General features: G+C 36.6%; 1 protein-coding gene and 1 long non-coding RNA gene across 3 annotated transcripts in view; one reads left to right on the top strand and one right to left on the bottom strand.

Annotated features, from left to right (window-relative positions):
- LOC135194927 (uncharacterized) overlaps window positions 1-14,525 on the bottom strand; it is an 89,076-nt gene that overhangs the window by 52,126 nt on the left and 22,425 nt on the right. Inside the window, exon 2 of the long non-coding RNA XR_010310036.1 lies at window positions 5,307-5,394. This is a non-coding gene — a long non-coding RNA (uncharacterized LOC135194927). The remainder of the gene's footprint in view (window positions 1-5,306; window positions 5,395-14,525) is intronic.
- LOC135194926 (fibrillin-1-like) overlaps window positions 8,901-14,525 on the top strand; it is a 29,010-nt gene continuing 23,385 nt past the window's right edge. The window contains exons 1-2 of one of the 2 annotated variants that reach the window (XM_064221131.1): window positions 8,901-9,401; window positions 10,521-10,550. In XM_064221131.1, coding sequence (XP_064077201.1) covers window positions 9,251-9,401; window positions 10,521-10,550 — 181 coding nt within the window. In that variant the 5' untranslated portion in view covers window positions 8,901-9,250. The remainder of the gene's footprint in view (window positions 9,402-10,520; window positions 10,551-14,525) is intronic. The other variant, XM_064221129.1, reaches the window with a different exon arrangement.

Raw genomic sequence — 14,525 nt, 5'->3', positions numbered from 1 at the left:
GGAATAGGAAGGACCTTTGCATAAACACCAGAATTGAGGATGGTAGGAAGGAGAGGTAGTTTGGGGGGAGGACGGGGGGGGGGGGGGGATAGGGAGGGGGAGGGAAAGAGAGAAGGACCTCTCCGCAATTAGGGGGCAATGAGACGAGAGAGAAGGAAGGGGAGGAAAGAAGGGAAGACGGTGGTGGATTGGGTTGGGTGGAGGAGGTAGGAAATGGGGAGGAGGAAGGAGGAGGGGGCGAAGGGCAATTCCCTCTCCTCACAAAAAGGAATGGTAAGGTCAGCTGTATTTCGCGTCTGCAACAAAAGGAGACTGATTACGTTTATTTTACAAAACTCGTCTGAATTCAGCCCCGGATTTTTTTTTTTTTGTTTTTTTTTTCTTTATTTTTTTCCGAAGTACGAAGGATTTTTTATTGAGTGGCTGCTTTAGTTTTCGTTTGAAGGAATCCTTAAGAGTTTTTTTTCTTCTGGCGGTGCGTAGGTGGGTTTAAAGCCCTAATATATGTATGTATATATATATATATATATATATATATATATATATATATATATATATAAGTCATATCACTTTACCGTACAGGTAAATCTATTATCGAGAAAAAATTCCCCTTCGGTTAAGCATTATATGAAAATGAAAAATATATTAATTCCGAGGTAGAGCGAATTAGATATTAAAGGACATTGTAGCTCGATATATATATATATATATATATATATATATATATATATATATATACACATATATACAGGGTCAGACAAAATGATCTGACACATTTGTAGGTTTAATAAAATGCAAATGAAGTAAAGAAACAAAAAAGTGTTTTTATTTTTGAAAAGTGCATATAATGCCATTTTGTTTCATTATGTTTTAAAAATTAAATCAGTCAAATGGGGTCCATTATTGTCCACACACTGTCGAAGGCGTTCACGAAAGTTGTCTATAACTCGGCGGGTCATTTCATGTGGAATGCTCTGCGAGTTTCAGTGTCTCTTTCGCTGAGTTCTTGTGCCAACATCATTTTGTATGGATGCATTTGAAGATCATTGTGATGAATCTTCGCAAACTTCTTTCGGAAAGTCTAAGAGCCTGGGCGCGTTTAAATGTGGAACGGAGTGGAGACTGTTGAACTGAAGCTTTTACCGCTGCCACATTTTCTGGAGTTCTGGCGGTGCGAGGTCGGCCGGTTGATTTTCGTTTCAATGCAGATCGAGTAGCTCTGAAGTTGGTAACCCATAACAAGATCGTGTTTCGAGCTGGTACGGCATCATATCTGCCAAGATTGAAGTGAAAACGGAACGCTCTTTGTGTTGCAGTTACAGATTCGTTTGTTTTGATAAACGTTTCCACAATGAAAGCGCGATGCTCACCAGTCCAATTAAAAGAAACGAAAAACAATGGGATTATAAAGAAACAAAACAAAATAGCATTATATGAAAAAAAAAATGGCATTATATGTACTTTTCAAAAATAAAAACACTTTTTTGTTTCTTTACTTTATTTGCCTTTTATTTAACCTACAAATGTGTCAGATCATTTTGCCTGACCCTGTATATATATATATATATATATATATATAATATATATATATATATATATATATATATATATATATATATATACATATATATATATGTATATATATATATATATATATATATATATATATATACGTAGATTATCTTATATAAATAAATATGCACACGCACATACAAACATTTCCTCGTCGTAAACTACAGCACTAACTACATCGCATGAAATGCTAATGCAGCACTTCATATGATAAACCTCATTTAACAACACAAAAATCATGAAAGTTAAATTATATACCATCGACTCCATTCAGTTCCTGACGTTCTCCCAAAACCACTCTCGAATTAAAAACTTCATTTAACTAAAGTTAACTTTTCATATTATGATCTTCATCCAGAACCACCCTTGATTAGATTCCATCTGTTACAGAATCTAGTAAACATGTTTATTCGTTCAATTCTAGGTTTGCTGGGTTAAGGGGGGAGGGGAAGTGGGGTGGAGGTGGAGGAATATTTCGGTCATACTCCGCCAACGATTATTATTGTACCCCCCATAAAAGTCAGGATTCGCTCGATTTTATAGATATGAGTTTTTTGTTCTGAAGCGTTTGGGCCATAATCAATTCATATTGCACCCGTCCATTGCCGGGTGTTTAACGTCTCCAAATGAGCCGTTATCGTTGATGTAGTGGGCCTCAGAAAATTGTTATACAACGTTCGATTACGTAGGATTACGCAGCGTCAGAGCAACAAAGGGATATTAAATTTTTCTTCTCTTTTTTTTTTTAAATAATGTCAGGCTACAAATAACGAGATGATCATGGCTCAAGTTCGCTGAGACGTGTCTCTTCATTTGGATGCCTGCATCAGTCGTGTCTGACTACGTCTATGTCTGAATCGGTCTGTCAGTCAGGCTGTCAATATCCTCAAGACAACGAATGTTCGTGACGATGTATATTTGGGGCAAATGTTCGTGGGGGTGGATTTTATTCAAGTTAAAAAATATTCTTGAAATGAAATATACTGAGGGCTAAATATTCATCAGGTGACATATTCGTAAGGTGAAATAATCAGGCCCGTGGAATACCCACAGGGTCAATTATTATGGGTCAAATATGAATGGGGTGAAATATTCATTGGAGTCGAATACACACGGGTATGCATGTATGCATGTATATATATATATATATATATATATATATATATATATATATATATATATATATATATATATATATATATATATATATATATATCTATATATATATATATATATATATATATAGATATATATATATATATATATATATATATGAACTTACGTACTTGAAGGCTTACTCCCCGAGTAAGCGAAAAACAATAGCTACATCATCGGAACTCAGTTTGTAATTAAGATTCCGTAGTCATCCCAACCTCTTCTTTTCAGTGGGACGAAGACCACTTAGTCGCAGCCCTATATTTATGTAAGTTGTGAATCTGAAAAGAAAATGAAGGTTCCACGAATGAAATTGGTCAGATAAATCAGGTAAATTTACTGACGTAGAAGAGGTAGATAAATGACTACTGCTTTCCTCCTTACTTTGATATAGCTAGTTCAGTGCATTTGAAGGCGGGGTTCCTGTGGATACTTTTTCGTGGGGGGTTGGGAGGTTGGGAGCTGTCCTAAATTGTTAGTGTCATTATCGAAAGATATAGTGATGGAGGTTTTTCCTTATTCGTGGGCACCATTAATACTTTCCATATGTTAAGAGACGGTTAATGGCCCTTGTAGGATTGTCCAACGTGAATAGGGGTGAATCTTCTGAATAATAATAATAATAATAATAAAAATATAGTCTGTTGCACAGCATGGGGTCCTTAGCGACGAATTCTGATTGGTCAACTGGCTCAGCTGCTGATCCTAAGTTGGCGGATGCCTCAAGATTAGAGGTGGGTCCGCCAACAGGCGATCAGCAGATGATCCAGTTAGCCAATCAGAATTCGCCGCTAAGGACCCAACGCTGCGCAACAGACTATATATACTGTAGGACTCCCGAAAGAATGATAAAATACTAATGATAATAATTCTGTATATACATATGACGAGCCCCAAAAACTGGGCAGTGTGCAGACTTGACCGCCTCCTCTCTCCAGACGCCAGCAGATAAAACACCTGACGTATGACCGTGACAACAGCGCTCTTGATCATGCCAACCTATAACGTAGTAAAATGTCCCGGAGTTCTTGTGAGTGTAAGATATGCACAAACCCTTCCGTGAACGACATCAATACCGAATAACGACCGCGCGTGACTCTTCTTGCTCAGAAAAGGAGAACTGTCAGAAGAAGAAGAGGACTTCATTGTAAACTGGATTCCGGTGGTAGAGCCATTACTTTTAATGAGACGCGCGGAAGGGGAGGGTCTCCCTCCCAATTAAGTACAAATGATTATTAACGAGACTTCAGAATTCCCAGTCACTTTTGCCGTCGTGAATTTTAAAGAGATTAATTAGGGGCATGAACGCGTTTGAGTACATTTTGACTGCCATGGGAAGTCACCCCTCGCGTTTATCATCATATAAACCTGTGTCCACTGCGTGCGAGCATCGTTCTCATTATACATCGACGAATATTAAGAGCAATGGTGCGCAAGTTAACGCCTACCAATAGCTCCATCAAATACTGTATCTCCAGAGTACGAAGGTCAGTGAACGGACCTTTTGTTAATCAACCCTGAGTCGTGAGAACAGAATGGAATACACAAAGTACTGGGCCCTTTAATGAGGTCCTTCAGCGCCGAAAGGAAAATTGAGAGCTAAATGTTACAACAAAGTGATAAGGAGAAACTTCCCAGTTACACCATCAAAAGTAAGATGGAAAAACGAATCTGAAAGGAGGTACAGTAAAAGGGAAGCTGTGAAGAACCTGAAGTAATGCCTACAGTGCACTGCGAATGAGGTTCAACATTGAATCGGAAATGTATTAGCGCAGACATATAAAAAAAAAAAAAAGAGACCCTCTCAAGGGCATTTTGCATAATCTCTTCATGTCACTGAAATGCCTTCCTGCAAAAGGAATCTCTTCCAGTTACTGGAATGTCTTCCTATCACTGGAATGTCTTCCAGTCACTGCAATGTCTTTCAGTCACTGGATTCTCTTCCAGTCAGTGAAATGTCTTCCAGTCACTGAAATGAACTTCAGTTACTGGAATGTCTTCCAGTGACTAAAATCTCTTCTAGTCAATGCAATGTCTTCCAGTCACTGAAATCTCTTCCAGGCACTGAAATCTCTTCCAGTCACTGGAATCTCTTCCCGCCAATGGAATGTCTTCCAGTTACTGCGACGTCTTCCAGTCACAGGAATCTCTTCCAGTCACCGGAATGTCTTCCACTCACTGAAATCATCCAGTCACTGGAATGTCTTCCTGTCACTGGAATGTCTTCCTATCACTGGACTGTCTTCCAGTCACTGGAATGTCTTCCTGTCACTGGAATGTCTTCCTATCACTGGAATGTCTTTCAGTCACTGAAATCTCTTCCAGTCACTGCAATGTCTTTCAGTCACTGGAATCTCTTCCAGTCACTGGAATGTTTTCCAGAGACTGGAATCTCTTCCAGTCACTGGAATCTCTTCCAGCCACCGAAACATCAAAGAGCTGAAAGGCGTGTACCCAACAAAGAACAAGACAAACACTTTGCGAACAGAAAGTCGACTCAAAAGCGAAGACAGCCCTTACTGAGTGAAATGGAGGTTACCTGTCACGCTTAATAGACTGCTAACTGGCACTTAACTTACCTGGAATGACATGCATGTCTCCTGCTGAGAGGGTCCGTGTAACGGTGAGGAGTGAGCGGTGCCCTGCATACTTCTCAGGATCGCGTCACTGCAGATAAAAAGAATATATTTACGTAAATGACGATTTTTTTGTGTATAAGTGTACTAAGTGCTTGCATTAGTACATGGGTATTTCGACTGTTGACTGTGTGGGCGTGCATATATATATATATATATATATAATATTATATATATATATATATATATATATATATATATATATATATATATATATATATAAGAGAGAGAGAGAGAGAGAGAGAGAGATGAGAGAGAGAGAGAGAGAGAGAGAGTGGGGAAGCCGTGTCGTCTAAATCAGGCTTAGAATACAGATATTATCATTAAGAGCCTTAATCACATAGAGGAATTGACATAAAAGCTCTTCCTCTCAAAAAAAAATATATATATATATATATATATATATATATATATATATATATATACATAATTATATATACCTCCATGGAAACCCGATTATAAGAAGATAATCAGAGCTAAATGGCGTGTCATAAGAAGCTTTGCAGATGTAAAATGTTTAAGTAAATAACTTTCTCAAAACAATGTCAAGTGTTCTAATGCAGTGAGATTTCACTGTTTACACTTTCCCTTGTCTCAGCGCACGTCATACAATTTACTACTATACGCTCGACTTCTGAAGTGAATTTCTAAAATTTGCCCTGTTAATTTATCATCTTGATGGTTATGCTTACTATATTATACACATTTTATAATATTCATTAGTCAAAACGAAACTCCAAACGTCTTAAAAGAGAACCTTAACCAACATCATCGAAAGAGCCTTGATAAATCTAAAAAAAAAGTAAAGCCTTAAAAAATTAAAAACAAATAAATTAATAAAAACAGCAGAACTCTCCCAGTTCTCTGAAATCCAGCAACCCAGGAACAAAATTAGACTCGTTAAAGCGCGCCTACGAGTTTCCTATAAAAAAAAAAAAATCTTTTTGGCGTGAAAATCATTTTCCAGTCTTTCAGAGTCACTCAGCGCCACCGCTGTGAGCGATTAATTTATTATTTATAGAACACTCTCTTCAGATTAAATCCCCCCCTAAGGCTTTGTTATTCATTACTCTTGGTATTCCTACCCTGATGCAATAATTCAACTCGTATCATAATGTTTTGATTACCTACATTTCTATCGATTTATTTATTGATCTGCTTATCTTCGAAACAATAATAATAATAATAATAATAATAATAATAATAATAATATAATAATAATAATAATAATAGAGCAACAATACCAGTTATGTGTATGTCCATATTATATTTACAGATAAAATGATTCCTTTATTATTTATTATAGAACACTCTTTAGAATAAAGTTCCCCGCCCTCGCTTTGTTATTTACTACTTTTGGCATTCGTACCCTGATGCAATTCAACTCGTAAATTAATATTTTGATTATTAAATTTCCATCGATTTATTTATTGATCGGTTCATTTGTCTGTTTTATTTTTGTTTGTTTGTTTGTTTGTTTCTTTGTTTTTTGATGACTGGTCTTCCCTTTCTCTGTTTCCTTTTACCTTCTGGTGGGCGCTGTTCCATGTGCATAGGGATCATCTTCTGAATAATAATAATAATAATAATAATAATAATAATTAATAATAATAATAATAACTATAGTGGAATGGACGAAGGCAGAACTTCGCAGCATAGACCAGAAAACTAGGAAACATATGTCAATACACAAAGCACTACACCCAAGAGCAAATACGGACAGACTATACATAACACGAAAGGAAGGAGGGAGAGGACTGCTAAAGGTATGGGAGGACTGCGATCAAACCACCCGAGAAACAGAGCACTGGGGGCAATATCTGAAAACCAGTGAAGACGAGTGGCTAAAAAGTGCATGGGAAGAAGGACTGATAAAAGCAGACGAAGACCCAGAAATATACAGAGACAGGAGAATGACAAACAGAACAGAGGACTGGCACAACAAACCAATGCACGGACAAAACATGAGACAGACTAAAGAAATAGCCAGCGACGACACAAGAAGGAAACTGGAGGAATGATAACAACGGCACAAAATCAGGCCCAAAGAACCAGATATGTTCCAAGAACGATAGATGGAAATAACATCTCTCCCATATGTAGGAAGTGCAATACGAAAAATGAAACCATAAACCACATAGCAAGTGAATGTCCGACACTTGCACAGAACCAGTACAAAAAGAGGCATGATTCAGTGGCAAAAGCCCTCCAATGGAGCCTGTGCAAGAAACATCAGCTACCTTGCAGTAATAAGTGGAACTAGCACTAACCTGAGGGAGTGATAGAGAACGATCGGGCAAAGATCCTCTGCGACTATGGTATCAGAACAGATGGGGTGATACGTACAAATAGACCAGACGTGACGTTGATTGACAAAATCAAGAGGAAAGTATTACTTATTGATGACGCAATAAAATGGGACACCAGAGTTGAAGAGAAAGAGAGGGAAAAAATGGATAGGTATCAAGACCTGAAAATAGAAATAAGAAGGATATGGGAAATGCCAGTGGAAATTGTACCCATAATCATAGGAACACTAGGCACGATTACAAGATCCCTGGAAAAGAATCGGGAAAAACTAGAGGCTGAAGTAGTTCCAGGACTCATGCAGAAGAGTGTGATCTTAGAAACGGCGCACATAGTAAGAAAAGTGATGGACTCCTAAGGAGGCAGGATGCAACCCGGAACCCCACACTATAAATACCACCCAGTCGAATTGGAGGACTGATAGAGCAAAAAATAATAATAATAATAATAATAATAATAATGATAATAATGGAGGACCAATATCACTGTTATAGTATATGTACATATATTTACAGATAAAACAGTACAGTTTTATCTTTAAATATCTATGCCTATACATAACTGTGGATATGCTTCTTCATTTTTACGTATGAGTATTTTTAAATAATAATGATAATAATAATTTACTTTTCCACTATTATTATTATTATTATTATTATGAGGATGATGATGATGATGATGATGATTATTATTATTATTATTATATTTTATTATTATTATTATTGGAAAAGCAAATATACACAGTTAGGTATGTGTGGATCTGCTTCTCCATCTCAAGACTCGTGCTGTTCAAAGGAAGAGAGTTTTAGTTATAAGGACAGATGCGGCAACTCTCACACAAAACGACTTGATAGATTCAATTGCGGCTATAAAAGTCGCTCTCGTGACGCCTGCGTATTTGGGTTGTCACTCCCCTCCCTCCCGCCCCCAAGGTCACGCCCCAGGCAAGCTACATCACCCTACTCACTCCCAATCTCACGCCCAAGCAGGCCCCATACCACCCATCAATTTGGGAGACGCTGACACCTAACTAGTAACTACCCTCTGTAATGGAACCCCTCTTCCAAGGGTGGCATATACTGCCGCGCTCGAACGTTGCTGCCAGACGTTCAAGTTTTGATTCCAATCTTGGACGAGTAGTCGTGACTGTAAGATACTTTCGTCACTCTTAAATTCCGCCAAGAATATTATTTCATTCTTCTCGATTCCTCTCGAATCACGACGAACTTTGAAAATCAGAGGCTCATCTAAAAACCATCAGAAATTCACTGCACTGAACGAGGTTCCAAATCGTGATCGTACGATACTATCACCCACTTGACTTTCGCCAAAGGAAATTACTTTTATTTTTCTCTCAGTTCCTCTCAAATCTCTACGACCTTTGAGTCGAAAGATCAAGTAATCCTAGGATGTCCACAGATGACCCAGATCCCTCACTTTGAAAACTATAGCGGTTACAACGCCTTTTGGTATTGCTGCGGCGTTGCTGGTAATGACTTAACAATCAGAGATTCAGTGACACTACTCATGACACGGTACACACACTCCCAGTGGCGTATTCTGTCCCCTCTTGATAAGCAATGGAGTTCCCCTTCGCCCGCATTCTCGTTTTGGTGACGTTCTCCTTGCTCTGTGACGCAAATGTGACGGAAGAGAAAGGAGACTCTAACGTGTCATTACTCGCGGAAGCGATTGAAAAGGGGTTCGAGAGGATATTACGGAGACTCGAAGGTAAAAAGGAACATTTTTATGTGCAGTAGCTTGTGATGGTTGCAAGGGTTATTGTGCGCTGAGGTGATCGTTACTTTTAGTCGGTTATTCTGTGAATTGTGATATTAAGAGGTTTTGAAGAGAATCCGTTTATACTGTGCGTGATACAGACGGCATTTGCTAGCTTATACAAATATATATATATATATATATATATATATATATATATATATATATATATATATATATATATATATATATATATATCTGTATGTATATTGTGATTTTAAGAGCTTTTGAAGAGAGAGAGAGAGAGAGAGAGAGAGAGAGAGTATGAAGCAAGGGCTTTGTCACTTACACGCGCACGGCATTCATACACCAACCCAAATATCAAGCCAAAAGTACCTCTTAATAAATGGGAATTATAAACGACAAGAAGTGCATCTTATGATCGAGATTCTCAAGTATCAAAATATATTTCCTTTTGGTTCAAAAATATAGGTGTTATAATAATTTCTAAGAGACGAAATTGTATGAATAACATCCACAACTACCTGTGTTTTATAATCTATGACTAATCCGCATTAAGGGATCTGTGTAAGTTTTAACTACTATTTCTGTTTGTAGAAGGAAATGACAATTCTGTATAAAAATAAAATGATTTCCAAATCTAAATCATTTGGCGTTGTATACAATCCCACCTCAAATTAAAGGGCTGAAAAAATGTTTTTTGGGTTGAGTTAAGATACAGGAATTATATGATAGGACATTTATGATTTATGCATTAGAATGAAAATGTAAAAAGATCAATAATGTTCATGTTGAACACTGCAGAACAACTATTTCTAATAAAATATAGCGTATTTACTTTAATTTCCGTCGTTGGAACAACGCTCTGTTAGTCCGTAGATTTTAGCACGCGCCTCGGATTGATGCCTGTTAGATATTTTAAGGTTGACAGTAATTCGGAGGCGTTGCTAAACTAAACCCACGTGTAGTTTATCCTCAGCATTCAATAAGATCTGATTAAAAGTGCATAACCTCTAACACTGTAGCTGAGTCAACAATAATGACATTAATGTAACTGATAGTTACAGAAATTCAATCAAGTGTGTAAAGCTTTGTTTTTCTTTTTTACAGATCACCAAAATAAACTGGCGACGCTTGACGGTGAGTGTTTTACAATTTATAATTCATTGAACATATGATCGTATGCAAAATGAGAGAGAGAGAGAGAGAGAGAGAGAGAGAGAGAGAGAGAGAGATTTTAGCATGAACAGCAACGCTTGACTATAAGTGTTCTACAATTTACAATACGGTGAACATAATATGATCGTATGCGAAATGAGAGAGAGAGAGAGAGAGAAGAGAGAGCAGAGAAGAGAGAGAGAGAGAGATTGTGCATGAACAGCAATGCTTGACCATAAGTGTTCTTTAATTTACAATACAGTGAACATATTATGATCATGTGCAAAGAGAGAGAGAGAGAGAGAAGAGAGAGAGAAGAGAGAGATGAGAGAGAGAGAGAGAGAGAGAGAGAGAGGTTTTACATGCACAACAATGCTTGACGGTGAGTGTCTACAATTTGCAGTACTAAAAACAGTATGGAGAGAGAGAAGAGGACGAGAGAGAGAGCGAGAGGAGAGATTTTTAGCAAGACGAAGGAGTTAGGAGAGAGAGAGATGAGAGAGAGAGAGGAGAAAGAGAGAGATTTTTTGCATAAACAGCAATGCTTGACTATGAGTATTCTACAATTACAATTCAGTGAACATGATATGAACATATACAAACGAGAGAGAGAGAGAGAGAGAGAGAGAATCTGCATGAACAGCAACGCTTGACTGTGTGTTTTACAATTTACAATGCAGTGAACATAATACGGGTCCGTAGCAAAATGAGACAAAAGGAGGAGAGGAAGAGAAGAGAGGAGAAGAGAGAGAGAGACGAGAAGAGAGAGAGGAGAGAGAGAGAGAGAGAATTCTTGCATGCAGTATATATATACTGGAATATGAGATGTGGAGGAAAATCCAAGCATAACAATTCGTTTCTCTTCATATATATATATATATATATATATATATATATATATAATATATATATATATATATATATATATATATATTCAGGAATGCCGAAGACACATGATTGTTTTTAAGAGATTTATTCATAGAAACGTTTCGCACATGACTATGTGCATCATTCAGTCTGAAAAATGACAAAATAATAACATTAAAAATACTAAAAATACACAGGATTCTTAAAATGGACAATTAAAAACATTAAAAGACTAAAATTAGAGGCAAAGTAAAAACAACTGCTGTTACACCAACCTTCAGGTACAGAGGAAGAAGATAGAATGACCAAAGAAGGAACTACAACCTCCAAAGACGACTATGCAGATATAGTGTAGCAGAGGAGCAGCCACCAAGTTTAAACGATGGAACGAGTCTTTTAATATATAATGACTCTAAGGTCGTCAAATAATCTGCATCCTTAGAATATGCTAATATGAAAAGTGCTGTTTCTTGACCTCAATTTTACAATTGATAGCATGATTTTTATATTTGAATGTTCTGGTCTGCTAATCTTTGTCCCGTTCTAAACTCAACCCTAAGGACTGTAATAACGCATCTGCAACAACCTCTTCGTTGATCCAATATAAGGTACCAGGACATCCTGGGCATGTAAACTTATATACCACATTGGACCTCATGAAGGGCTGCAGACGGTCCTTGAAGCCAAACAAAGAGCCAATTTTACTGGGATTATTAGATATTAATTTTAAATTAATGCACGGTATTTCAGTTTCAATAATTTGTTTCAATTTATGCGAAAATTTGGAGTTAAAAATATAAGGAATTGAAGCATACATGATTTTTTTCCGGAACATTAAAAAACCGGGTGGCAGGATGAAAATAATTAGTTAAAAGTTTGTTGATGATTCTAAAAACTAAAATCCTTGGGAAATGAATTTTGGTGAAAAAAAGTAGTTAAAAATTCAATCTCCTTATGAAATATGGCCCAACTGGACGAGTATCTAAGAGCCCTATATACTCTAAACTAATAGATTGTATTCAATTTAAAACTGGTTTGGCAAGCACTATAGAAATTATTTGCAAGACCTGTATAAGTTTCTTTCTATAAACGGCAGTAGTAAAAACAGAACTAACTCTCGTGATTAAAACATCTAAGAACGGTAAACAATTATCTTTCTCCAATTCCATAGTAAAATAATGTTAGGGTGTTGCTGATTAATAAAATCTAAAAACTGAGTTGGCCTGCCACTGATACTTAAAAAGAACAAAGGTATCGTCTACATACCTTCTGTAAAACAATGGTTAAAAGAAGACGGACAACAATCTAAAAATTTTTGTTCTAAAAATGACCATAAAAAAATTTGCAAATAAAGGTCTAAAGGAGAACCCATAGCAACACCATCTACCTGAGAATACAATTTTGATTAAAAATAAACATAGAATCTTGCACAGCAAGTTCTAGAAGTTGTTTAAAAAGAGACCTAGTAAAACCATGAAAAGTAAAATTGCCATCTGGGAAAACCTTGTTTAAAACAATCTCTATAGTCTCGTTTAATGGAACATTCGTAAATAAAGACTCAAACATCAAAGCTTGACATATACAGGTCACCATCCTGACTAATGATTTGGTTTTGAAATTCATAACCATTCTTTAAAATAAAATGACTTGAAGTATACTCGTTAAGGAGAGAAACCAAATATTTCGAAATAGAAAAAGAAGGGCTATTATACGCTGCCATAATAGGTCTTATAAGGAATTCCATCTTTATGAATTTTTGGTAGCCCATACAAAATACTGAAAGAAGAACCGGTTACATACAGCTTTTGGTAGGTTTTATCATCAATAATGTTGTCAGTTTTGAATTTTCCTTAAAAACACTGTTAATGCGATCTTCTCGTTTATAAATGTCTAAAAAGTTAGGATCACCGTGAGCTACAAACTTAGAAGTGTCCGAGAGTATGTCTTCAATCTTATTGACATAATCATTCTTATTCAATAATACAACTCCTTTGCCCTTGTCTGGCTGCAGATCACTAGGTCCTCACGTTTCCTAAGTGAAAGCAAAAGTTTCAAATCATCTTTTTTAAAAAAACGGAGTCCACGTAACCTTTAATTGTGCATAAGTCTTATGTATAAGAGCAGCCATTTTTTGTTGTAAATTACTCAAGTTTTTTTCCATATCCAACAAATTAACAAGTCTTTGAAACAGCACCTCTAAAGGGAAATAAAATCGGCATAGTCAGGTCTATAGGAGGGTAAACAAAAAATCAAGCCCGAAAGACAGTAAGAATTCTTCCCTTTTGGACAGTACATAATTGGAAAAATTAAATATACATTGGTTCTCTGGTCAAACTTCGGAATTACAATACCCAAATTCTGCAGCTTTCTTTGATGGCGAACAAATATATGGGAAATAAATTCATTTATTCATAATTATTAACAATTTCTGAAAGATACACCGATCAACAAAGGACAAGTCATCAAACAAGAGCCTCCTCAACTGGGTAACGGTCTCGTTAAATTTTTTGAATAGCAGTCTGTTTCGTAGTAATCTCCTTACGAAGTAGATCTTTCAGGGCTTCTTTGTAGAACTCAGTAGCGTAAAGGGATGTCTTGTACAGTTTGAATCGGACGAATTTCGGATTTATACGCCATTAGCTCGCAGTATTGCAAAAAATCTAGGTCACATTTTGATTTCTCGAGTTTCAGGGACGTCTTTTCAAGCTTCCTAGCAGTAGCAAGAGTTGCAGCAGGGTAACGGTGTCTCAGCAGTTGTGAAAAGTGATGAATCCCGCGAAGGCGAAGACGGAAAGCAAACAGGAAGACGAAGAACAAGTGTCGTATCATCTCGGGAACAAGTACTATCTGCAGTATGATCCTCAAACATCAATTCAGGAATGCCGAAGACACATGATTGTTTTAAGAGATTTATTCATAGAAACGTTTCGCACATGACTATGTGCATCATCAGTCTGAAAAATGACAAAATAATAACATTAAAAATACTAAAAATACACAGGATTCTTAAAATGACAATTAAAAAACATTAAAAGACTAAAATTAGAGGCAAAGTAAAAAACAACTGCTGTTACACCAACCTTCAGGTAC

Source organism: Macrobrachium nipponense, chromosome 15 (genome assembly GCF_015104395.2).
Source record: "Macrobrachium nipponense isolate FS-2020 chromosome 15, ASM1510439v2, whole genome shotgun sequence".
Classification (NCBI taxonomy): domain Eukaryota; kingdom Metazoa; phylum Arthropoda; class Malacostraca; order Decapoda; family Palaemonidae; genus Macrobrachium; species Macrobrachium nipponense.
The sequence above is the reverse complement of the archived record's forward strand: the minus strand, read 5'-3'. Positions and strand labels throughout refer to the sequence as shown.